The 26,893-nt window shown below is 33.9% G+C and overlaps 1 protein-coding gene across 1 annotated transcript in view; it reads left to right on the top strand.

Annotated features, from left to right (window-relative positions):
* The first annotated feature begins 203 nt into the window (after nucleotides 1–203).
* LOC142522916 (uncharacterized) overlaps nucleotides 204–26,893 on the top strand; it is a 39,715-nt gene continuing 13,025 nt past the window's right edge. The window contains exon 1 of the mRNA XM_075626501.1: nucleotides 204–537. Within this exon, the coding sequence (XP_075482616.1) occupies nucleotides 528–537 (10 nt within the window). The 5' untranslated portion in view covers nucleotides 204–527. The remainder of the gene's footprint in view (nucleotides 538–26,893) is intronic.

The following is a 26,893-nucleotide window of genomic DNA, read 5'->3' as shown; positions in this document are numbered from 1 at the left end:
TATAAATAAATGCAAAATGACTTTTTAGTTGGACGATTTACCAAATATATTCCAAATCCATATAATATTTTATTTTAGTTTTTATATTTTAAAAAAGGTTCAGATTTATAAAATTTAATTAGTAATTAAAATAAAATATAAAACTTGCCAAAACTGAAATATTTTGTTTCCAAAAAGAATCTACCATCGGCCAGAGGCGCCTATTTCCAAATCCAAACAAATAAACGGTAACCCACATTTTCCTTCAAAACCCAAATTCACGGATGATTTTCTTTATATCCCTCTCCCCCAAAGCCAAATTGTTGGAGATTTCTTCTCTTCTATGAAACTTCAATGTTCGCAGATGCAAAACTTAGGGTGTCTTCACCTTTTAATTTTGTTGCAATACATAATCTGTTTTCTTTCCATTCTCCAATATTTCATGGGTTTCCGGTTCCAATAATCAGTTGTTGTTTCGCACAATCTCTCTTTTCTTTCAATATTGTATTTCGAGTAATCTTGCTGGATCAAGGAGTCTTCACTGGATCATGGGTACAAGTAAGGTTTTTTCGATACAACGGGGTTTATTTTTTTCAAGAAGTAGAAATTAGGTCTTTATCGCTGTTTTTTGTTTTTATTTTGGATTCGTTTGTTGTTTCAATTAATCTGGTTATGGTGTAGTTTGTCATCCATTGACTGAAAATTTGTGTTTATTTATCGTCGAAGTGGTTTGACTGGCTGTTTTTAATCCTTGACGATTTTTGATTTATGCGTCAAAGATTTGGTTTAGAAGTGTATATGCTATGTCTAATCTTTGCGTTTTGTGATAAAATAATGTCGTTATTGTTGCTATCATATGGAAATGGAAAATGTCTTTTTATGTGATTTATTATTTGGGAAGTTCTCGGAAAGAAGAATGATGCGAACCTTTATGTGATTTATTTTATTGGAAATCATAACTCTGCAGGGAACCCTTTTGTGATTTATTTTTTTGGAAATCATAAATGTGCTATTGAACCTTTTTTTAAAAAACTTTTCATGTATTCCTCAACACTTCTAATTTCGATTTTCCGGATGAACTTCTCTATCTTGAAAGTTTTCAGCAGTGTTAGAAAGTGTTAGAAATTTCTTGCGGTGTTTTAAAATTCCTTATCTTTATTTCTTTCCAGATGAACTTCGTTATTTTAATAAAATTATTATGCTATAATCATAAAATTCTAATTGAAATTTATTGGAAAGTGTTAGAAATTTATTTATGTGTTTTATTTTGTTGGAAATCATAACTCTGCTGGTAAAATTTTTTTGATATATTTTTTTTGAAATCATAACTATTCTATTGATCATTTTTTTTAAAAAACTTTTCATGTATTTCTCAACACTTCCAATTTTGATTTTCCGGCTGAACTTCCCTATTTTGAAAGTTTTCAGTAGTGTTTGAAGGTGTTAAATTTTTTTTTTTGTGTTTTAAAATTCCTTATCTTTTTCTTACCTGATGAACTTCCCTATTTTAATAAAATTATTATGCTAGAAAAATCATAAAATTCTAATTGAATTTTATTGGAAAGTGAGAGAAATTTCTCTCTGTGTTTTATTTTATAACTCTGGCTGGGAACTTTTTTATGATTTATTTTTTTGGAAATCATAAATGTGCTATTGAACCTTTTTTCAAAAAACTTTTTATGTATTTCTCAACATTTCCAATTTTGATTTTCCGGATGAACTTCCCTATCTTGAAAATTTTCAGCACTGCTAGAATCTGTTAGGAATTTCTTTCGGTGTTTTAAAATTCCTTATCTTTTTTTCTTTCCCGATAAACTTAGTTATTTTAATAAAATTATTATGCTATAATCATAAAATTCTAATTGAAATTTACCGGAAAGTGTTAGAAATTTCTTTTTGTGTTTTATTTTATTAAAAATCATAACTATGTTGGTAAACTTTTTGTGATATTTTTTTTTTGAAATCATAACTATGCTTTTGAACATTTTTTTTTAAAAAAATTTTCATGTATTTCTCAACACTTCCAATTTTGATTTTCCGGATGAACTTATCTATTTTGAAAGTTTCAGCAGTGTTAGAAGGTGTTAAAAATTTCTTTTTGCATTTTAAAATTCCTTATCTTTTTCTTTCCTGATGAACTTCCCTATTTTAATAAAATTATTATCCTAGAAAAATCATAAAATTCTAATTTAACTTTATTGGAAAGTGTTAGAAATTTTCTTTATGTATTTTATTCTATTGGAAATCATAACTATGCTAGAAAACTTTTTGTGATATATTTTTTTGGAAATCATAACTATGCTATGGAACCTTTTTTAAAAAAAAACTTTTCATGTACTTCTCAACACTTCCAATTTTTATTTTTTGGATGAACTTCCCTATCTTGAAAGTTTTCAACAATGTTAGAAAGTGTTAGAAATTTTTTTCAGTGTTTTAAAATTCCTTATCTTTTTCTTTCTAGTGGAACTTCCCTATTTTTATAAAATTATGCCATAAAAGTCATAAAATTCTTTTTGAACTTTATTGGAATGTGTTAGAAATTTCTTTATGTGTTTTATTTCATAACTTTGCTGTGAACCTTTTTGTGAATTATTTTTTTGGAAATCATAATTATGCTATTGAACCTTTTTTCAAAAAACTTTTCATGTATTTCTCAACACATCCAATTTTGATTTTTCGGATGAACTTCCCTATCTTGAAAGTTTTCAGCAGTGTTAGAAAGTATTAGAAATTTCTTTCGGTGTTTTAAAATTCCTTATCTTTATTTCTTTCCCGAAGAACTTCCCTATTTTAATAAAATTATTATGCCATAAAAATCATAAAATTCTTATTGAACTTTATTGAAAAGTGTTAGAAATTTCTCAAGGTATTTTATTTTATTTAAAATCATAACTCTGCTGGGAACCTTTTGGTGATATATTTTTTTTGGAAATCATAATTATGCTATTGAACCTTTTTTAAAAAAAACTTTTCATTTATTTGTCAACACTTCCAATTATGATTTTTTCGGATGAACTTTCCTATTTTGAAAGTTTTCAGTAGTTTTGGAAAGTTTTAAAAATTTCTTTTTGTGTTTAAAATTCCTTATCTTAAACTTCCCTGATGAATTTCCCTATTTTAATAAAATTATTATGCTAGAAAAATCATAAAATTTTATTTGAACTTTATTGGAAAGTGTTAAAAATTTCTTTACGTGTTTTATTTTTTTGGAAATGATAGATCTGCTAGGAAACTTTTTGTGATATTTTTTTTTTGGAAATCATAACTATGCTATTGAATCTTTTTAAAAAACTTTTCATGTATTTCTCAACACTTCCAATTTTTATTTTCCGGATGAACTTCCCTATCTTGAAAGTTTTTGGCAGTGTTAGAAATTTCTTTCGGTGTTTTAAAAGTCCTTATCTTTTTCTTTCCGGATGAACTTCCCTTTTTTAATAAAATTATTATGCTAGAAAATTATAAATTCTAATTGAACTTTATTGAGAAGTGTCAGAAATTTCATTATTTGTTTTTTTTATTGGAAATCATAAATCTGCTGGGAAACTTTTTGTGATATATTGTTTTTTGGAAATCATAACTATGCTATGCAACCTTGTTTTAAAAAAACTTTTCATGTATTTCTTAACACTTCCAATTTTTATTTTCCGGACGAACTCCCCTATCTTGAAAGTTTTCAGCAGTCTTAGAAAGTGTTAGAAATTTCTTTCGGTGTTTTAAAGTTCCTTATCTTTAATTCTTTCCGGATGAACTTCTCTATTTTAATAAAATTATTATGCTAGAAAAATCATAAAATTCAAATTGCAACTTTATTGGGATGTGGCAGAAATTTCATTGTTTGTTTTATTTTATTGAAAATCTTAAATCTGATGGGAAACTTTTTGTGATATTGTTTTTTTGGAAATCAAAATTATGCTATGTAACCTTTTTTTAAAAAAAACTTTTCATGTATTTCTCAACACTTCCAATTTTTATTTTCCGGAAGAACTTCCCTACCTTGAAAGTTTTCAGCAGTGTTAGAAAGTGATAGAAATTTCTTTCGGTGTTTTAAAATTCCTTATCTTTTTCTTTACGGAGGAACTTCCCTATTTTAATAAAATTATTTTGCTAGAAAAATCATAAAATTCTATTTGAACTTTATTGGAAAGCGTCGGAAATTTCTTTATGTGTTTTATTTTATTGGAAACCATAACTCTGCTGGGAACGTTTTGATTATTTATTTTTTTGGAAATCATAAATGTGCTATTGAACCTTTTTTCAAAAAACTTTTCATGTATTTCTGAACACTTCCAGTTTTGATTTCCGGATGAACTCCCCTATCTTGAAAGTTTTCAGCAGTCTTAGAAAGTGTTAGAAATTTCTTTCAGTGTTTTAAAATTCCTTATCTTTAATTCTTTCCGGATGAACTTCCCTATTTTAATAAAATTATTATGCTAGAAAAATCATAAAATTGTAATTGAACTTTATTAGGAAGTGGCAGAAATTTCATTGTTTGTTCTATTTTATTGGAAATCTTAAATCTGATGGAAAACTTTTTGTGATATTTTTTTTTGGAAATCAGAATTATGCTATGGAACCTTTTTTTAAAAAAAACTTTTCATGTATTTCTCAACACTTCCAATTTTTATTTTCCGGAAGAACTTCCCTATTTTGAAAGTTTTCAGCAGTGTTAGAAAGTGACAGAAATTTCTTTCGGTGTTTTAAAATTCGTTATCTTTTTCTTTACGGAGGAACTTCCCTATTATAATAAAATTATTTTGCTAGAAAAATCATAAAATTCTATTTGAACTTTATTGGAAAGCGTCGGAAATTTCTTTATAAGTTTTATTTTATTGGAAACCATAACTCTGCTGGGAACTTTTTTATGATTTATTTTTTTGGGAATCATAAATGTGCTATTCAACCTTTTTTCAAAAAACTTTTCATGTATTTCTCAACACTTCCAGTTTTGATTTTCCGGATGAACTTCCCTATCTTGAAAGTTTTCAGCAGTCTTAGAAAGTGTTAGAAATTTCTTTCGGTGTTTTTAAATTACTTATCTTTATTTCATTCCGGATGAACTTCCCTATTTTAATTAAATTATTATGCTTGAAAAATCATAAAATTCTAATAGAACTTTATTGGGAAGTGGCATAAATTTCATTGTTTGTTTTATTTTATTGGAAATCTTAAATATGATGGGAAACTTTTTGTGATATTTTTTTTTTGGAAATCAAAATTATGCTATGGAACCTTTTTTTAAAAAAAAACCTTTCATGTATTTCTCAACACTTCCAATTTTTTTTTCCGGACGAACTTCCCTACCTTGAAAGTTTCTGCAGTGTTAGAAAGTGATAGAAATTTCTTTCGGTGTTTTAAAATTCCTTATTTTTTCTTTACGGAGGAACTTCCCTATTTTAATAAAATTATTTTGCTAGAGAAATCATAAAATTCTATTTGAACTTTATTGGAAAGCGTTGGAAATTTCTTTATGTGTTTTATTTTATTGGAAACCATAACTCTGCTGGGAACTTTTTGATGATTTATTTTTTTGGAAATCATAAATGTGCTGTTGAACCTTTTTTCAAAAAACTTTTCATGTATTTCTCAACACTTCCAGTTTTGATTTTCCGGATGAACTTCCCTATCTTGAAAGTTTTCAGCAGTCTTAGAAAGTGTTAGAAATTTCTTTCGGTGTTTTAAAATTCCTTATCTTTAATTCTTTCCGGATGAACTTCCCTATTTTAATAAAATTATTATGCTAGAAAAATCATAAAATTCTAATTGAAATTTATTGAAAAGTGGCAGAAATGTCATTGTTTGTTTTATTTTATTGGAAATCTTAAATCTGATGGGAAACTTTTTGTGATATTTTTTTTTTGGAAATCAAAATTATGCTATAGAACCTTTTTTTAAAAAAACTTTTCATGTATTTCTCAACACTTCCAATTTTGAATTTCTGGATTAACTTCACTATTTTGAAAATTTTCAGCAGTTTTGGAAAGTTTTAAAAATTTCTTTTTGTGTTTTAAAATTCCTTATCTTTTTTTTGCCTGATCAATTTCCCTATTTTAATAAAATTATTTTGCTTGAAAAATCATAAAATTCTAATTGAACTTTATTTAAAACCGATAGAAATTTCTTTACGTGTTTTATTTTATTGGAAATGATAAATCTGCTAGGAAACTTTTTGTGATATATCTTTTTTTGAAAATCAGAACTATGCTATTGAACCTTTTTTTAAAAAAACTTTTCATGTATTTCTCAACACTTCCAATTTAGATTTTCCGGATGAATTTCCCTATCTTGAAAGTTGTTAGTAGTGTTAGAAAGTGTTAGAAATTTCTTTCTGTGTTTTAAAATTCCTTATCCTTTTCTTTCAGGATGAACTTCCCTATTTTAATAAAATTATTATTCTAGAAAAATCATAAAATTTTAATTGAACTTTATTGGGAAGTTTCAGAAATTTCATTATTTGTTTTATTTTATTGGAAATCATAAATCTGATGGGAAACTTTTTGTGATATTTTTTTTTGGAAATCATAACTATGCTGTGGAACCTTTTTAAAAAAAACTTTTCATGTATTTCTCAACACTTTCAATTTTGATTTTCCGGAAGAGCTTCCCTATTTTGAAAGTTTTCAGCAGCAGGGTTAGATAGGGTTAAAAATTTCTTTCGGTATTTTAAAATTATTTATCTTTTTCTTTTCCGGAGGAACTTCTCTATTTTAATAAAATTATTATGCTAGAAAAATCATAAATTCTAATTGAACTTTATTGGAAATCATCAGAAATTTCTGTGTTTTATTTTATTGGAAATCACAACTCTTCCGGGAACCTTTTTGTGAATTATTTTTTTGGAAATCATAAATATGCTATTGAACCTTTTTTCAAAAAAAAAATTCATGTGTTTCTCAACACTTCCAATTTTGATTTTCCAGATGAACTTCCCTATTTTGAAAGTTTTCAGCCAATGTTAGAAAGTTCTATAAATTTATTTCGGTGTTTTAAAATTCCTTATCTTTAATTCTTTCCGGATGAACTTCCCTATTTTCATCAAATTATTATGCTATAAAAATCATAAAATTCTAATTGAACATTATTGGAAAGTGAGAGAAATTTCTCAAGGTGTTTTATTTTATTTGAAATCATAACTCTGCTGGAAACCTTTTTGTGATTTATTTTTTTGGAAATCATAAATGTGCTATTGAACTTTTTTTCAAAAAACTTTTCATGTATTTCTCAACACTTCCAATTTTGATTTTCCGGATGAACTTCTCTATATTGAAAGTTTTCAGCAGTGTTAGAAGGTGTTAAATTTCTTTTTGTGTTTCAAAATACCTTATCATTTTCTTTCCTGATGAACTTCTCTATTTTAATAAAATTTGTATGCTAGAAAAACCATAAAATTCTAATTGAACTTTATTGGAAAAAATTAGAAATTTCTTTATGTGTTTTATTTTACTGGAAATCATAACTCCTCTGGTAAACCTTTATGATATATTTTTTTTGGAAATCATAACTATGCTATGAAAGTTTCATGTATTTCTCAATACTTCCAATTTTGATTTTCCGTATGAACTTCTCTGTCTTGAAAGTTTTCAGCAGTGTTTGAAAGTGTTAGAAATTTCTTTCGGTGTTTTAAAATTCCTAATCTTTTTCTTTCCGGAAGAACTTCCCTATTTTAATTATTATGCTAGAAAAGTCATAAAATTCCAATTGAACTTTGTTGGAATGTGTTAACTTTGCTATTGAACCTTTTTTTAAAAAAACTTTTCATGTATTTCTCAATACTTCCAATTTTGATTTTTCGGATGAACTTACCTAATCTGAAAGTTTTCACCAGTATTAATAAGTGTTGAAAATTTCTTTCTGTATTTTAAAATTCCTTATCTTTATTTCTTTCTCGATGAACTTCCCTATTTTAAAAAAATTATTAAGCTAGATAAATCATAAAATTCTAATTGAACTTTATTGGAAAGTGTTAGAAATTTCTCAAGGTGTTTTATTTTATTTGAAATCATAACTCTGATGGGAACTTTTTTGTTATATATTGTTTTGGAAATCATAACTATGCTATTGAACCTTTTTTTAAAAAAACTTTCATTATTTCTCAACACTTCCAATTTTGATTTAACAGACGAACTTCTATATTTTGAAAGTTTTCAGCAGTGTTAGAAAGTGTTAGAAATGTCTTTCTGTGTTTTAAAATTACTTATCTTTTTATTTCCTGCTGAACTTCCCTATTTTAATTAAAAATTTATTGTGCTAGAAAAATCATAAAATTCTAAATGAACTTTATTGGAAAGTGTTGGAAATTTCTTTATGTGTTTTATTTTATTGGAAATCATAACTCTGCCGGGAACCTTTTTGTGATTTAATTTTTTGGAAATCATAAATGTGCTATTGAACCGTTTTTCAAAAAACTTTTCATGTATTTCTCAACACTTCCAATTTTGATTTTTCTGGGTGAACTTCCCTATCTTGAAAGTTTTCAGCAGTGTTAGAAAGTGTTACAAATTTCTTTGGATGTTTTTAAAATTCCTTATCTTTATTTCTTTCCGTATAAACTTCCCTATTTTAATTTAATAAAATTGTTATGCTATAAAAATCATAAAATTCTAATTGAACTTTATTGGAAAGTGTTAGAAATTTTTTCTGTGTTTTATTTTATTTGAAATCACAACTCTGCTGGGAACCTTTTTGTGATATATTTTTTGAAAATCATAACTTTGATATTGAACCTTTTTTTAAAAAAAATTTTCTTATCTTTCTCAACACTTCCAATTTTGATTTTTCCGTTGAGCTTCCATGTCTTGAAGTTTTCAGCAGTGTTAGAAAGTGTTAGAAATGTATTTCTGTGTTTCAAAAATCCTTATCTTTTTCTTTCCGGGTGAACTTTCCTATTTTAATAAAATTTTTATGCTATAAAAATCATAAAATTCTAATTGAACTTTATTGGAAGTGTTAGAAATTTCTCAAGGTGTTTTATTTTATTTGAAATCATAACTTGTTGGGAATCTTTTTGTGATATATTTTTTTGGAAATCATAACTTTGCCATTGAACCTTTTTTAAAAAAAACTTTCATGTATTTTTCAACACTTCCAATTTTGATTTTCAGGATGAACTTCTCTATCAAGAAAGTTATCAGCGGTGTTAGAAATATCTTTCTGTGTTTTAAAATTCCTTATCTTTATTTCTTTCCGGATGAACTTCCCTATTTTTTTTGCTAGAAAAATCATAAAATTCTAATTGAATTTTATTGGAAAGTGTTAGAAATTTCTTTCTGTGTTTTATTTTATTTGAAATCATAACTCTGCTGGGAACCTTTTTGTGATATATTTTTTTGGAAATCTTAACTATGCTCTGGAACCTTTTTTTAAAAAACTTTTCATGCATTTCTCAATACTTCCAATTTTGATATTCCTGATGAACTTCCCTATCTTGAAAATTTTCAGTAGTGTTAGAAAGTGTTAGAAATGTCGTGTTTTAAAATTCCTTATCTTTATTTCTTTCTGGATAAACTTCCCTTATTTTAAAAAATTATTAATCTAGAAAAATCATAAAATTCTAATTGAACTTTATTGGAAAGTGTTTGAAATTTCTTTATGTGTTTTATTTTATTAGAAATCATAGCTCTGCTGGGAACTTTTTTGTGATTTTTTTTTGAAATCATAAATGTGCTTTTGAACCTTTTTTAAAAAAACTTTTCATGTATTTCTCAACACTTCCAATTTTGATTTTCCGGATGAACTTCCTTATCTTGAAAGTTTTCAGAAGTGTTAGAAATATCTTTCTGCGTTTTAAAATTCCTTATCTTTATTTCTTTCCGGATGAACTTCCCTATTTTTTTTGCTAGAAAAATCATAAAATTCTAATTGAATTTTATTGGAAAGTGTTAGAAATTTCTTTCTGTGTTTTATTTTATTTGAAATCATAACTCTGCTGGGAACCTTTTTGTGATATATTTTTTTGAAATCTTAACTATGCTCTGGAACCTTTTTTTAAAAAACTTTTCATGCATTTCTCAATACTTCCAATTTTGATATTCCTGATGAACTTCCCTATCTTGAAAATTTTCAGTAGTGTTAGAAAGTGTTAGAAATGTCGTGTTTTAAAATTCCTTATCTTTATTTCTTTCTGGATAAACTTCCCTTATTTTAAAAAATTATTAATCTAGAAAAATCATAAAATTCTAATTGAACTTTATTGGAAAGTGTTTGAAATTTCTTTGTGTTTTATTTTATTAGAAATCATAGCTCTGCTGGGAACTTTTTTGTGATTTTTTTTGAAATCATAAATGTGCTTTTGAACCTTTTTTAAAAAAACTTTTCATGTATTTCTCAACACTTCCAATTTTGATTTTCCAGATGAACTTCCTTATCTTGAAAGTTTTCAGAAGTGTTAGAAATTTCTTTCGTTGTTTTTAAAATTCCTTATCTTTATTTCTTTCCAGATGAACTTCCCTATTTTAATTTAATAAAATTATTATGCTATAAAAATCCTAATATTCTAAATGAACTTTATTGGAAAGTGTTAGAAGTTTCTTTCTGTGTTTTATTTTATTTGAAATCATAACTCTGCTGGGAACCTTTTTGTGAAATATTTTTTTGGAAATCATAACTTTGCAATTGTACCTTTTTTTAAAAAAAACTTTCATGTATTTCTCGACACTTCCAATTTTGATTTTTCGGATAAACTTCCCTATCTGGAAAGTTTTCCGCTGTGTTAGAAAGTGTTATAAATGTCTTTTTTAGAAAGTGTTATAAATGTCCTTTTGATTTAAAATTCCTTATCTTTTTCTTTCTAGATGAACTTCCCTATTTTAATAAAATTATTATGCTAGAAAAGTCATAAAATTCTAATTAAACTTTATTGAAAAGTGTTAGAAATTTCTTTATGTGTTTTATTTTAATTGGAAATCATAACTCTGCTGGAACCTTTTTGTGATTTATTTTTTTGGAAATCATAAATGTGCTATTGAACTTTTTTTCAAAAAACTTTTCATGTATTTCTCAACACTTCCATTTTTGATTTTCCGGATGTACTTCCCTATCTTGAAAGTTTTCAGCAGTATTAGAAAGTGTGAGAAATTTCTTTCGGTGTTTTTAAATTACTTATCTTTATTTCATTCCGGACGAACTTACCTATTTTAATAAAATTATTATGCTGTAAAAATCATAAAATTCTTATTGAAATAGAAATTTCTCAAGGTGTTTTATTTTATTTGAAATCATAACTCTGTTGGGAACCTTTTTGTGAAATATTTTTTTGGAATTCATAACATTGCAATTGAACCTTTTTTTAAAAAACATTTTCATGTATTTCTCAACAATTCCAATTTTTATTTTTCGGATGAGCTTTCCTATCTGGAAATATTTCAGCGGTGCTAGAAAGTGTTGGAAATGCCTTTCTGTGTTTTAAAATCCTTATCTTTATTTCTTTCCGGATGAACTTCCCTATTTTAATAAAATTATTATGCTAGGTGCTATTGAAATTTTTTTCAAAAACTTTTAGTTTATTTCTCAACACTTCCAATTTTGATTTTCCGGATGAACTTCCGATCTTGAAAGTTTTCAGCAGTGTTAGAAAGTTCTAGAAATTTCTTTCGGTGTTTTAAAATTACTTATCTTTATTTCTTTCCGGACGAACTTCCCTATTTTAATAAAATTATTATGCTGTAAAAATCAAAAAATTCTTATTGAACTTTATTGGAAAGTTGTTAGAAATTTTTCAAGGTGTTTTATTTTATTAGAAATCATAACTCTGATGGGAACCTTTTTGTGAAATTTTTTTTTGGAAATCATCATAACTTTGCAATTGAGCCTTTTTTTAAAAAAACTTTTCATGTATTTGTCAACACTTCCAATTTTGATTTTTCAGATGAACTTCCTTATCTGGAAAGTTTTCAGCAGTGTTAGAAAATGTTAGAAATTTCTTTCAGTGTTTTAAAATTTCTTATCTTTAATTCTTTCCGGATGAACTTCTCTATTTTAATTTAATAAAATTATTATGCTATAAAAATCATAAAATTCTAATTGAACTTTATTTGAAAGTGTAAGAAATTTCTCAAGGTGTTTTATTTTATTTGAAATCCTAACTCTGCTGGGAACCTTTTTGTGATATATTTTTTCGGAAATCATAATTATGCTATTGAACCTTTTTTTAAAAAAACTTTTCACGTATTTCTCAACACTTCCAATTTTGATTTTGCGGATTAACTTCACTATTTTGAAAGTTTTCAGCAGTTTTGGAGAGTTTTAAAAATTTCTTTTTGTGTTTTAAAATTCCTTATCTTTTTTTCCTGATCAATTTCACTATTTTAATAAAATTATTATGCTAGAAAAATCATAAAATTCTAATTGAACTTTATTGAAAAGTGATAGAAATTTCTTTACGTGTTTTATTTTATTGGAAATCATAACTCTGCTGGAACCTTTTTGTGATTTATTTATTTGGAAATCATAAATGTGCTATTGAACTTTTTTTCAAAAAACTTTTCATGTATTTCTCAACACTTCCATTTTTGATTTTCCGGATGTACTTCCTATCTTGAAAGTTTTCAGCAGTATTAGAAAGTGTTAGAAATTTCTTTCGGTGTTTTTAAATTACTTATCTTTATTTCTTTCCGGACGAACTTACCTTATTTTAATAAAATTATTATGCTGTAAAAATCATAAAATTCTTATTGAACAAAAATATTAGAAATTTCTCAAGGTGTTTTATTTTATTTTAAATCATAACTCTGTTGGGAATCTTTTTGTGAAATATTTTTTTGGAAATCATAACTTTGCAATTGAACCTTTTTTTAAAAAACATTTTCATGTATTTCTCAACAATTCCAATTTTGATTTTTCGATGAACTTCCCTATCTGAAAATATTTCAGCGGTGCTAGAAAGTGTTGGAAATGCCTTTCTGTGTTTTAAAATCCTTATCTTTATTTCTTTCCGGATGAACTTCCCTATTTTAATAAAATTATTATGCTAGGTGCTATTGAACTTTTTTTCAAAAACTTTTAGTTTATTTCTCAACACTTCCAATTTTGATTTTCCGGATGAACTTCCGTATCTTGAAAGTTTTCAGCAGTGTTAGAAAATGTTAGAAATTTCTTTCGGTGTTTTAAAATTACTTATCTTTATTTCTTTCCGGACGAACTTCCCTATTTTAATAAAATTATTATGCTGTAAAAATAAAAAAATTCTTATTGAACTTTATTGGAAAGTGTTAGAAATTTTTCAAGGTGTTTTATTTTATTAGAAATCATAACTCTGATGGGAACCTTTTTGTGAAATTTTTTTTTGGAAATCATCATAACTTTGCAATTGAACCTTTTTTTAAAAAAACTTTTCATGTATTTGTCAACACTTCCAATTTTGATTTTTCGGATGAACTTCCTTATCTGGAAAGTTTTCAGCAGTGTTAGAAAATGTTAGAAATTTCTTTCAGTGTTTTAAAATTCCTTATCTTTAATTCTTTCCGGATGAACTTCTCTATTTTAATTTAATAAAATTATTATGCTATAAAAATCATAAAATTCTAATTGAACTTTATTTGAAAGTGTAAAAAATTTCTCAAGGTGTTTTATTTTATTTGAAATCCTAACTCTGCTGGGAGCCTTTTTGTGATATATTTTTTCGGAAATCATAATTATGCTATTGAACCTTTTTTTAAAAAAACTTTTCACGTATTTCTCAACACTTCCAATTTTGATTTTGCGGATTAACTTCACTATTTTGAAAGTTTTCAGCAGTTTTGGAGAGTTTTAAAAATTTCTTTTTGTGTTTTAAAATTCCTTATCCTTTTTTCCTGATCAATTTCACTATTTTAATAAAATTATTATGCTAGAAAAATCATAAAATTCTAATTAAACTTTATTGAAAAGTGATAGAAATTTCTTTACGTGTTTTATTTTATTGGAAATGATAAATCTGCTAGGAAACTTTTTGTGATATATTTTTTTTTGGAAATCAGAACTATGCTATTGAACCTTTTTTAAAAAAAACTTTTCATGTATTTCTCACTGTTGACGCAGTCTAGAGAAATCTTAGGCTAATTGTTAGAATAATTGCAATAGTTTAGGTCTAGAGAAATCTTAGGCTAGAATAATTGCAATAGTTTAGGTCTAGAGAAATCTTAGGCTAGAATAATTGCAATAGATTAGGTTTAGAGAAATCTTAGGCTAATTGTTAGAGTGATTGCAATATTTTAGGATGTGATTAATTAGTTTTATTCTTTCCTTTTTTATCTCTTGTAACCTACAATATAAATAGATAAGTCTGTATCTTAATTTTTTTTATGAATGAATCAAAAATTATCATCTCCTGTTCTAGTGCTTTTATGGTATCAGAGCAATAAAAGCCTTTTTTGAATATTTTTTCATCTATGGAAAAATCAGAGATGCAACCTGTTCTCAGTGCCTCTGATAACTCCCTTCCATTCCAAATTACCAGCTTTAAACTCAGTGGCCGGAACTACTTACAGTGGTCTCGTTCCGTCCAACTCATTATCCGCGGGAAAGGACGATTTGGATACCTTGATGGTTCCATTTCGACACCAAACCAATCTGATCCTTCGTTTGCAGCGTGGGATATTCAGAATTCCATGGTTATGGCCTGGCTTCTTCACTCTATGGACGACTCCATTGCAGAGATCTACCTCCATTACCCAACAGCAAAGGCTATTTGGGACGCTGTTGCCTTAGCCTACTCAGATCTTGAAGACTCGAATCAGATGTTCGACCTCCGGACTCGCTCTCGTAATCTGCGACAAGACGATGGTACTGTAACTCAGTACTTCGTTTCGCTAACAAAACTGTGGCAAGAACTCGATCTCTTCACTCAACCTGAGTGGACCGATGCTGCCAACCGTGAGATCTACCAAAAATTTCTCGCCAAAGAAAGAACCTATGACTTCCTCACCGGCCTACATCCATCCCTGGATGATGCTCGTGGACGGATTCTGAGTATCAAGCCATTACCGAGCCTTGATACCATTTTCTCCGAAGTCCGTCGAGAAGAACAGAGGAAACGAATTATGCTCGGTGAAGCTACCATACCCGTTGCCACCAATCATGATGCCTCTGCCATGGCCGCTCGAGGATCCCGCAAACCGCAGCTGTGGTGTGAACATTGCAACCGACCTCATCATACTAAAGCCACATGTTGGAAGCTCCACGGCAAGCCAGCTGACTGGGTGCCACGCAGCCAGCGTAACGCCGAGTCCACCAAGCCAGCCGTACCGGTGAAAGTCGACAACAACACACCATCATCCGCTGCAACATTACATTCTCTCAAGCACAACTCAATCAACTTGGCCAGTTCCTTTCCACCTCGACTTCACTGATGGCGCACGGTACTTCTTCCTCTGTTACCGACCCTGGTAACTCTGGTGAGTGTTGGATTATTGATTCAGGTGCATCCGAACACATGTCCGGAGTTCGCACCCTTTTCTCATCATATCAACCATGCCAAAGATCTAGATCAGTAACTTTGGCAGATGGTTCAATTTCTCCTGTTCTTGGTATTGGCACTGTTTCGTTGAGTCCCCGTATGATATTACAGAATGTCTTGTTTGTCCCTCAATTGACTTACAACTTGCTGTCGATCAGCAAACTCACCCTTGACTCCGATTGTATTGCCAATTTTTCACCTAAGTTGTGTATTTTTCAGGATCGGGCCTCGGGGAAGACGATTGGGCGTGCTGCTGAGGTGTCGGGTTTATATCACTTTCTACGAGCTGATTCTACTGTTCGGTGCTGCCAAGTGGTCCATGATTCTACACATCAATCTCGTCCCCAACAAATAATGTTACTTCATCAACGCCTTGGTCACCCAAGTTTTTCTTATTTAAAACATTTGTTTCCTTCGTTGTTTCACTCTTGTGATAGGTTTGTATGCGAAGTATGTCAGATAGCTAAACATACTCGCATACCTTTTCCCATTCATCTTTATCATGAATCTAGGCCATTCTCTCTCATACACAGTGATTTGTGGGGTCCGTCTCGAGTCGCTTCAATTTCTAATAAAAAATGGTTTATTACATTTATTGATGATCACTCTCGTGTCTGTTGGATTTTTCTCCTTCCTAACAAATCTGAAGTTTTGAAAATTTTTGAACAGTTCTACAATATGATCCTTACTCAATTTAACTCTAAAATACAAATCCTTCGGTCTGACAATGGCACCGAGTATTTCAATTCATCACTCAATGAATTTTCTTCAAAACATGGTATTATTCATCACAGTTCATGTGTTGATACCCCTCAACAAAATGGGGTTTCCGAAAGGAAAAATCGACACCTTTTAGAGGTCGCTCGCGCCCTTCTTTTCACAAACAATGTTCCAAAAATCTATTGGGGGGATGCTATTTTAACCGCATGTTACCTAATCAACAGACTTCCGTCTCGGGTGTTAAAATTCCAAACACCATTAAATACCCTCAGAAAATCATTCCCAAAGTCCAAAATATTCACTGATCTTCCTCTACGTACGTTTGGATGTTCGGCGTTTGTTCATATTCATGATAATTCTAGGTCTAAGTTGGATCCTCGTAGCCACAAATGTATGTTTGTTGGTTATTCTTCTACACAAAAGGGTTATCGATGTTATTCTCCATCCAAAAGAAAATATTTTATTTCACGGGATGTCACATTTCTTGAATCGCAATCGTTCTATCCCCCTACTCCGAATCCAATTCTCATCTCCCCTCATAATTATGCTCCCGATCCTACTTCCTCGCCTAGAACCAAAAATTTTTTTTGGGAATATTTATGGGAACCGAATCCAATACAAGAGTCACAAATCCCACCTCCATCCCAACTTAACACTCAAATCCCACAAAATCAGGAATCTCCCTCTTCCTTAGAGCCAGAATTATTTTTGGGATTTCCGTCCACCTTGGAGCCACATTTAATTCCAGAAAATCCGCAGCCTTCACCCAGTATACCACAAAATCCGCCTACTACTCCTGCTCCAAATCCAATTCCACCTTCAAGTCCACCCGCTGAAATTTCTGTAACACCAACTCATCCTCCTCGTGGAACCACTGACCGCTTTGCAGCAACTTACAGCAGACGCAAGCACAAGAATATCGAACCTGCACCTTCTGCATCGCCCCCGTCAAACCCAGGGCCCGATCCGGATACACATTCCACCGTTCCCTCAACCATTGATGACGCCCTTCGCGATGACAAGTGGCGTACAACAGTATTTGCCGAGATCAAAGCCCTCGAAAAAAATGGGACATGGGAGATTGTTCCGAAACCCGATGGCAAGAAACCGGTTGGTTGTAGATGGCTGTTCACCATCAAGTGCAATAGTGATGGGAGCGTTGACAGATATAAAGCGCGACTTGTGGCTAAGGGATACACGCAGACCTATGGTATCGACTACCTAGAGACATTTGCACCAGTAGCCAAAATCAACACTATCCGAGTGTTGCTTTCTCTCGCAGCAAACTTGGATTGGCCACTTCACCAACTCGATGTCAAGAACGCGTTTCTCAACGGCGATCTCGTTGAGGAGGTGTACATGGATCTACCACCCGGTTTTCACAATCAGGGAAGTAACGACAAGGTTTGCCGGCTAAAGAAAGCTCTCTACGGTTTGAAACAGTCTCCGAAAGCTTGGTTCGACAGATTTTCCACCACTGTTCATCTTCTCGGGTACAAACAGGCTCATTGTGATCATACATTGTTCTATCATCGGGTCAAGGATAAGATTGCTATTCTTATTGTATATGTTGATGATATTATAATCACCGGGAATGACGTGGCTGAAATAGAGCGAATTAAGAAGAAATTGGCCACTTCTTTTGAAATGAAAGACCTCGGTCACTTGAGATACTTTCTCGGAATGGAGGTAGCTAGAAGCAAGGCTGGAATCTGTGTTTCACAGCGATAGTACGTCATTAACTTACTCAATGATACCGGATTGATGGGTTGTAGACCGGCCGATACCCCCATGGATCCTAACATCAAACTCGAGGCCAAACCAGATGATACACCTGTCGACAGGGGGAGATTTCAACGGTTAGTCGGCAGATTGATATACCTCTCGCACACCCGGCCGGATATTTCCTTCCCCGTGAGTTGCATTAGTCAATTTATGCACTCACCATACCAATGTCATCTTGATGCTGCAATCAGGATATTACGGTACTTAAAGGGCACTCCGGGCCGTGGTCTCATGTTCAGAAAGCAAGAAAAGAGGTGTGTTGAAGTCTTTGTTGATGCCGATTGGGCTGGATGCCCAAATGATCGACGCTCCACGTCTGGTTATTGCTCCTTTGTCTTTGGAAATCTGGTTACTTGGCGCAGCAAGAAGCAATCAGTTGTTGCACGAAGTAGCGCGGAGGCAGAACTTCGATCAGCGGCTCTTGGAATTTGTGAAGCTCTTTGGATCAAACTGTTATTGGAAGAACTGAAAATAGAGAAAAAGAGCCCTATGCTTATCCTATGCGACAACAAAGCTGCCATAGCTATTACTCACAACCCGGTTCACCATGATCGTACCAAACACGTTGAAATTGATCGGCATTTCATAAAGGAGAAGATTGATAAGGGGATACTTGAAGTGTCCTATATTCCTACGTCGCAACAAACTGCTGATATCTTAACAAAGGCTTTGTTCAAGCCTATGTTCGAAAGACTGATGGACAAGCTTGGGATGTACAACATTTACCATCCAGCTTGAGGGGGAGTGTTGACGCAGTCTAGAGAAATCTTAGGCTAATTGTTAGAATAATTGCAATAGTTTAGGTCTAGAGAAATCTTAGGCTAGAATAATTGCAATAGATTAGGTTTAGAGAAATCTTAGGCTAATTGTTAGAGTGATTGCAATATTTTAGGATGTGATTAATTAGTTTTATTCTTTCCTTTTTTATCTCTTGTAACCTACAATATAAATAGATAAGTCTGTATCTTAATTTTTTTTATGAATGAATCAAAAATTATCATCTCCTGTTCTAGTGCTTTTACTCACCACTTCCAATTTTGATTTTCCGGATGAACTTCCCTATCTTGAAAGTTTTTAGCAGTGTTAGAAAGTGTTTGCCATGACGCAAGAGGAGGCAGACGACGCGAATGATGTTGTGTCAGGTACCAGATTTATTCAGCAAGTACCTGCTCATGTGTTATTTGACTGTGGTGCCACGCATTTATTTATATCAAAAAGGTTTGCTAAGAAGTTAGGACGTAAGCCTAAAAAACTATCTGAACCTTTTGTTATAGCCACACCCACTGCTAAGGTTATAGAAACCTATGAAATTCATAAGGATTGTAGAATCAATATCAACAATCGGACTTTCGACGCCAACCTGATACAACTGGTTATGGTCGACTTCGACATCATCTTAGGAATTGATTGGTTAGCAAGAAATAATGCGATGGTAGATTGTAAGGGAAAGAGTGCAAGCTCCGAACCCCGGACCAACAAGAGGTCGTGTACCATGGCAAATCCAAACGGAAGTCACTTCTTTCCGCATCCCAAGCATGGAAAGCCATGAAATCTGGAGAAGATATCTACCTAGCATTGGTCAGCCAAGTGAAGGAGGAAATTGAACTTGAACCAGAGGATATCCCAATAGTGCGGGAATTCCCGGACGTCTTTCCAGAGGAACTACCAGGGACAGTACCGGATCGCGAAAATGAGTTCGAAATCGATCTAATTCCCGGAGCGGCACCAATATCCAAGGCACCTTATAGAATGGCGCCAGCTGAACTTAAGGAGCTAAAGGAGCAACTTCAAGAATTGCTAGACAAAAAGCAAATTCGACCAAGTGCGTCTCCATGGGGAGCTCCAGTACTCTTTGTCAAGAAGAAAGATGGGAGCATGAGGCTATGCATTGACTATAAGGAATTGAACAAGATCACTATCAAGAACAAGTACCCCCTTCCGGGAATAGATGACCTGTTTGATCAACTTAAGGGAGCCGCAGTATTTTCCAAATTAGATTTGAGAACGGGCTACCACCAATTGAAGGTCGGGGCGGAAGACCAGGTATGGGCACTACGAGTTCGCAGTGATGCCCTTTGGTCTGACAAACGCGCCAGCAGCTTTTATGGACCTAATGAACCGAGTATTCAAGCCGTTCCTGGATCGGTTCATAGTGGTGTTCATTGACGACATCCTTGTCTATTCTCCCAACAAAGAAGATCATGAAGAGCATCTCCGCCTCACTCTACAAACTTTAAGGGAGAAGGAACTCTACGCCAAATTCAAGAAATGTGAATTTTGGCTAAGCGGCGTGTCCTTTTTAGATCATGTGATATCTGAAGCAGGAGTATCAGTGGACCCGAAGAAAGTGGAAGTAATTCTAGATTGGCCAAAACCGAAGAATGCCACGGACATTAGAAGCTTTCTTGGACTGGCCGGCTATTACAGGAAATTCGTCAAAGGATTATCTTCCATAGCCGTACCACTGACAAAAAACTTACTCAAAAGAATTCTAAATTCATTAGGGATGGCGGGTGCGAGAAAAGTTTTCAGACATTGAAGTGAAAGCTCGCATCTACACCAGTGTTAGTCTTGCCCACTGAAGACAAGGATTTTACCATCTACAGTGACGCATCTAAGGAAGGGTTGGGATGTGTACTCATGCAAGAAAGAAGAGTGATTGCCTATGCATCGAGGAAGTTGAAACTGCATGAACGGAATTACCCCACTCACGACCTCAAACTGGCGGCAGTCGTCTTTACTTTGAAGATATGGAGACATTATCTCTATGGCTCCAAGTGCGAAATCTTCACGGACCACCAGAGCCTCAAATACTTGTTCAACCAAAAAGAATTAAATATGAGGCAAAGACGGTGGATGGAGCTATTGAAGGATTACGACTTGACCATAAGCTACCATCCAGGTAAGGCAAACAAAGTGGCTGAATATGAGTAAGGTTACCTTAGCTGCACTCTCCGCTCAGCCATGTCTGCGAGAAACCGTCAAGTTGAATCAGGATCGAGACCCAATTCTGTTAAAGCTCAAAGATCAGGCTAAGGAAGCAAAGTCTCAAGATCTTCAGATCGAAGACAAAGGAGTCCTTTGGATGAAAGGGCGGTTATGTGTATCGGACAACGATAACCTTCGCCAGGAGATAATGACAGAAGCTCACATGATCTAACCACACCGAAAGAGAAGGCAATTGGGAATTAGAAGAGAGTATGCGAAACGAGTATCCCTACCTGTTCGAAGATCAGGCCAATTTAAGTTTCGAGAACGAAACTCCCAATAAGGAGGGGGGATAGGAGAACTGCGAATTTAAGAGATGTATTTTTACAGACATGTATAGGATATTATTTTCGAATTATGGGAAAAATATTGAATAATACATGGATTCAAAAATATTCCAAACCAATAAATACACGAAATTCAAAAATCCAGTACAAGATATACAATGAATTTCGAAATTTGGATGAAATATTGCATATAAGGCAATGTGTCAACTTAATTGAAAAGAATTTATCGCATATAAGGAAGTTTTCTCGATAAGGAAGCTAACAAATTTGCAATACAGTCCAGATACATCACGAACCTATTCAAGAAAACAGTCTACATTCATCTATCTAGTCCAAAATCCATAAATTCGAAATTTTGCAATATATATATATATATACACGTTTTTTTCATTTATGGCACGATTTAAGTATGTTATATCTCGATAATTAAGGAATAATTATATCGTAATTATGGAAGGAATATCAACTCATTTATGGTAAGATTTTCACATCGCCCTTATAAATAGAGGACTCCCCTCATACGAAATTCACACCTTAGAATTTCGAAAATTCTCTCTAGCATCCTCTATATTTTCGAAGTTTTCATCCTCAAGTAGCGAAGCTCTGCTGTAATCCAGACCCGGAAGAAAGTTCGAATACCCAGCGCAACACTATTCACGTTTTTTTTAGCATCCAAAATACTGTAAGTGGGCTTGTTTTAAATCTTTAAATTTCGGTGATGTGTTTTCTTGTTTTCAAAAAATTTGGTCGAGCATCGTTATTCTTTCTTTACGTTTTTTTTGTTCGATTTTGGTACGTTTACGTGTTGGCACTGTGAGGATACGCTGAAAATGGGTGGGAATCCCAACATATGGCCCTTCACGGTGGGCTAGAACCGTTTTATGGCCTCGCCCCCTTAGAGGATTAAAAATTAGGGACTGATATCAGTAAACCATAGAAGGTGGAAAAATCGCAGTGCTGTTATGATATGAATATGATTATATGTTATGGAAAAGCATGATGTGTATGTGTCATTTTCGAAAATTGTGTAAATAGTTTTATGTTGTGCTCGAACGGCCCCCACTTGCTGAGTATTTACCAAAATACTCACCCCCCCTTACTCTTCCCTCCCAGATAAATCCGAAGAACAGGTCGAGTTAGAGGAGTCGGACCAGTTTTGGGGCTGGTGAATTTCGAGACTGCAGGATTTTAGATTAAGTTGAACTTTTAATTCAGTTTTTACGTTTTCGCATCGAACTCTGTCGTTTTTGGGTTTTTGAGTTATAAAGACAATGATTATTTTCGTTGAATTATGATATATAAACTGGTTTGGTTTATACTATGCTACGAGGCTGGTTGTTTGCGATCGTGTGATTGTTAAACAACGCCGGTGTCATCATCTCGGTCTCGGGGCGTGACATTTAAGTGGTATCAGAGCCGCTAGGTTCATAATTCGGTTGGGTAATAAATTTTTCGGAAAAAAATTTTTCGGTGGGATTTTAAAAATCGGCCAATGCAGTCCCCTCCGAAACGGTCCAACGAGCGATTTTCACCCTTTCGTCGTGAGGTAAGGGTCCAAATCGCGAAATTCTTTCGTTTAGGACTCCGAAACGTCGTTTTTGCCGTTTTAGGAAAGATTCGTAGAGCCTAGAACTTTTCGTAGGAAACTCCGAATTCGATTCCGTCGATTGTTCTAGAATCCTCTTGACATGTGCTTCCCATCCATGTGTATATCTCGAAAATTTTCATTTTTTGGAAAATTTTCGATAAATTTCTATTCCTGGATTTTACTGCTTTCTGCTCTATATAATTGAACTTATTCTGAGCCTTTCCATTTTTCTTTTGATTTCAGGAAATGGTTCCATCATCTCCTATGCCTAACCCTCGACCCCGCACTCGAACTCAAGCTGCCCTCCGCTTGAAAGAGCTTGCTCTCAACTACCAGAGCCGTGTGATCAAGCGCCTTAGGGCCCAACTGGCAGGACAAGTACAAGAATGTGAGGAGCTGACTACAACCCAGGACGAATATCGTGAGCGACTGGGTAAGGCAATCCATAAGTACGAGCAGTTGAGGGGCGACAACATTGCACTGAGAGATGACATTAAGGCAAGCAAGTACCGGGAGGGAAGGCTTCGCAAGGACATACAGCGCTACACCACTGAGTTGCAGAAGGAGAAGCAAAAGGGTGCTGTGAACGAGCAGAGATTGAGGGAGTCGTGTGCAGCCATGATTAACCTCTCAGACGTTAGCTCCCGCCTGATCAAGCAGGCAGATACCCTCAGGATCAGGTACAGCACGGCCGCCAGCTTCTGAACCAGGCAGATGCAGAGATGATTGGGCTGAAGGGTCAGATGGCCCATCTCATAGAGGAGAAGGACGAGCTCCAGCAGCAAGTGGAGCAATTATTGGTGGATGAGGAGGAAGAGCCAGAACCTGAAGAGCTAGTGCCAGTGCCAGTGGAAGCAGTAGGAGACGGAGAGGTTCTAGGCTAGAGAGAGTTAGCCCTTGCAGTTGTTAGGATTATTTCTGTTTCCGTTGTTGCTACTTTCCATTCCAGTACATTTCCATTCAGTTGTTTATGTCTATTTGGGAAATCAATAAAAGTTGTTATTTTGGTTACTCGTTGACGTTTATTTTTCGCAAAATAGCTTGGTAGCTTGTGGCAGGCAAGGGCCCTTTAAATGGTCCACCGGACTGGTTAGGCTTCTTGAAAGTCTGACCGCTATGTGATGACCGACTATTCATCGGCCTTTTGTTTTTGTTTTCCTTCTCCCTGCGCTGGATATCAGTTTCAGCTCGGATAGCTGTGCCCATCAAGTCTGAAAAATTTGTTGGCTGATAAACTGCCAAAGCCGACTGTATTCTGCTGTTCAAACCCTTTTTGAAGCGGTGCAATTTCAGAGCTTCATCCGCCATGATTTTCGGTGCATAAGATCCAAGGGCATTGAACTCAGAGGTGTACTCTACCACTGACATATCCGGAGTTTGAGTCAGATTTTCAAACTCGCTTAACTTTTGCAACCTGACCTCGGCTGGAAAGTACTGCTTGAGGAATGCATCTCGAAAGCGCTGCCATGTGATTGGTCCGGCAGGCTGTCATGGCTGGAGAGACTGCTTCCCACCACTTACTTGCATTGCCTTCAAGGAAAGGCACTATCACATCCACTCTGAGTGCATCGGGTATTTCGAGCAGTCGCATCTGTGTTTCCACATTTTTCAGCCAGTTTTGGCCTAGCTCGGGATCTGCGTCCCCTTGGAATGTTGGGCACCTGTTTTTGCGGAGGGACTCGTAATGGAACTTGATCCCGCCCTATGGTGGAGGTGGGGGTTGCTGATTAGCATTGGGGTTTACTAATCCGTGAAGCGTCGATGCAACAATGGTAGCTATAGCCATGAGGTCTGCACGGTTCAAACCGATGGCTGGTGGTGGTTCATTCCTGCTTTCTTCATTTTGGTTATCGGTGTTGGCATATCGAGGGTTGCGGTTCTGTCTTGGGGGTCTACCTGGCCATTTACTACAATCCATAAGTCGTTCTAAGAATTTGTTGCACAATTTGATAGAGTTCATTGAATAATTTTTGCGAAAAATAAATTGACGTCAACGAGTAACCAAAATAACAACTTTTATTGATTTCCCAAATAGACATAAACAACTGAATGGAAATGTACTGGAATGGAAAGTAGCAACAACGGAAACAGAAATAATCCTAACAACTGCAAGGGTTAACTCTCTCTAGCCTAGAACTTCTCCGTCTCCTATTGCCTCCACTGGCACTGGCACTAGCTCTTAAGGTTCTGGCTCTTCCTCCTCATCCACCAGTAATTGCTCCACTTGCTGCAGGAGCTCGTCCTTCTCCTCTATAGGATGGGCCATCTGACCCTTCAGCCCAATCATCTCTGCATCTGCCTGGTTCAGAAGCTGGCGGCCGTGCAGCACCTGATCCCTGAGGGTATCTGCCTGCTTGATCAGGCGGGAGCTAACGTCTGAGAGGTTAATCCTCAGTCGCTCACGATATTCGTCCTTGGTTGTAGTCAGCTCCTCACATTCTTGTACTTGTCCTGCCAGTTGGGCCCTAAGGCGCTTGATCACACGGCTCTGGTAGTTGAGGGCAAGCTCTTTCATGCGGAGGGCAGCTTGAGTTCGAGTGCGGGGTCGATGGTTAGGCATAGGAGCTGATGGAGCCATTTCCTGAAATCAAAAAAAAAATGGAAAGGCTCAGAATAAGTTCAATTATATAGAACAGAAAGCAGTAAAATGCAGAAATAGAAATTTATCGAAAATTTTCCAAAAAATGGAAATTTTCGAGATATTCATCATGGATGGGAAGCACTTGTCGAGAGGATTTTAGAACAATTGACGGAATCGAATTCGGAGTTTCCTACGAAAAGTTATAAGCTCTACGAATCTTTCCTAAAACGGCAAAAACGACGTTTCGGAGGCCTAAACGAAGGAATTTCGCGATTTGGACCCATACCTCATGATGAAGTGGTGGAAATCGCTCGTTGGACCGTTTCGAAGGGGACTGCATTGGCCGATTTTTAAAATCCCACCGAATTTTTTTTTTTCGAAAAATTTCTTATCCAACCGGCTTATGAACCTGGCGGCTCTGATACCACTTAAATGTCACGCCCCGAGACCGAGGTGATGTCACCAGTGTTGTTTAACAATCACACAATCGCAAACAACCAGCCTCGTAGCACAATATAAATCAAACCAGTTTATATATCATAATTCAACGAAAATAACCATTGTCTTTATAACTCAAAAACCCAAAAACCACAGAGTTCGATGCGGAAACGTAAAAACTGAACTAAAAATTCAACTTAATCTAAAATCCTGCAGTCTCGAAATTCACCAGCCCCAAAACTGGTCCGAATCCTCTTCCTCGACCTGTTATTCGGATTTATCTGGGAGGGGTGAGTATTTTGATAAATACTTAGCAACTGGGGGCCCGTTCGAGCACAACATAAAACTATTTACACAATTTTCGAAAATGACACATAAACACTGATGCTTTTCCATAACTTATAATCATATTCATATCATAACAGCACTGCGATTTTTCCACCTTCTATGGTTTACTGATATCAGTCCCTAATTTTTAATCCTCTAAGGGGGCGAGGCCATAAAACGGTTCTATCCCACCATGAAGGGCCAGATGTTGGGATTCCCAACCATTTTCAGTGTATCCTCACAATGCCAACACGTAAACGTACTAAAATCGTACAAAAAAACGTAGAGACAGAATAACGGTGCTCGACCGAATTTTTCGAAAACAAGAAAACACATCACCGAAATTTAAAGATTTAAAACAAACCCACTTACAGTATTTTGGATGCTAAGAAAAACGTTAATAATGTTGCGCTGGGTATTCGAACTTTCCTCCGGGTCTAGATTACAGCAGAGCTTAGCTACTTGAGGATGAAAACTTCGAAATTATAGAGGATGCTAGAGAGAATTTTCGAAATTCTAAGGTGTGAATTTTGAATGAGGGAGTCCTCTATTTATAGGGGCGATGTGAAAATCTTGCCATAAATGAGTTGATATTCCTTCCATAATTACGAGATAATTATTCCTTAATTATCGAGATATACCATACTTAAATCGTGCCTTAAATGAAAAAAACGTATATATATATATATATATTGCAAAATTTCGAATTTATGGATTTTGGACTAGATGGATGAACGTAGACTGTTTTCTTGACAGGTTCGTGATGTATCTGG

The sequence above is a fragment of the Primulina tabacum genome, chromosome 13 (genome assembly GCF_025594145.1).
Source record: "Primulina tabacum isolate GXHZ01 chromosome 13, ASM2559414v2, whole genome shotgun sequence".
Lineage (NCBI taxonomy): Eukaryota > Viridiplantae > Streptophyta > Magnoliopsida > Lamiales > Gesneriaceae > Primulina > Primulina tabacum.
The sequence above is the reverse complement of the archived record's forward strand: the minus strand, read 5'-3'. Positions and strand labels throughout refer to the sequence as shown.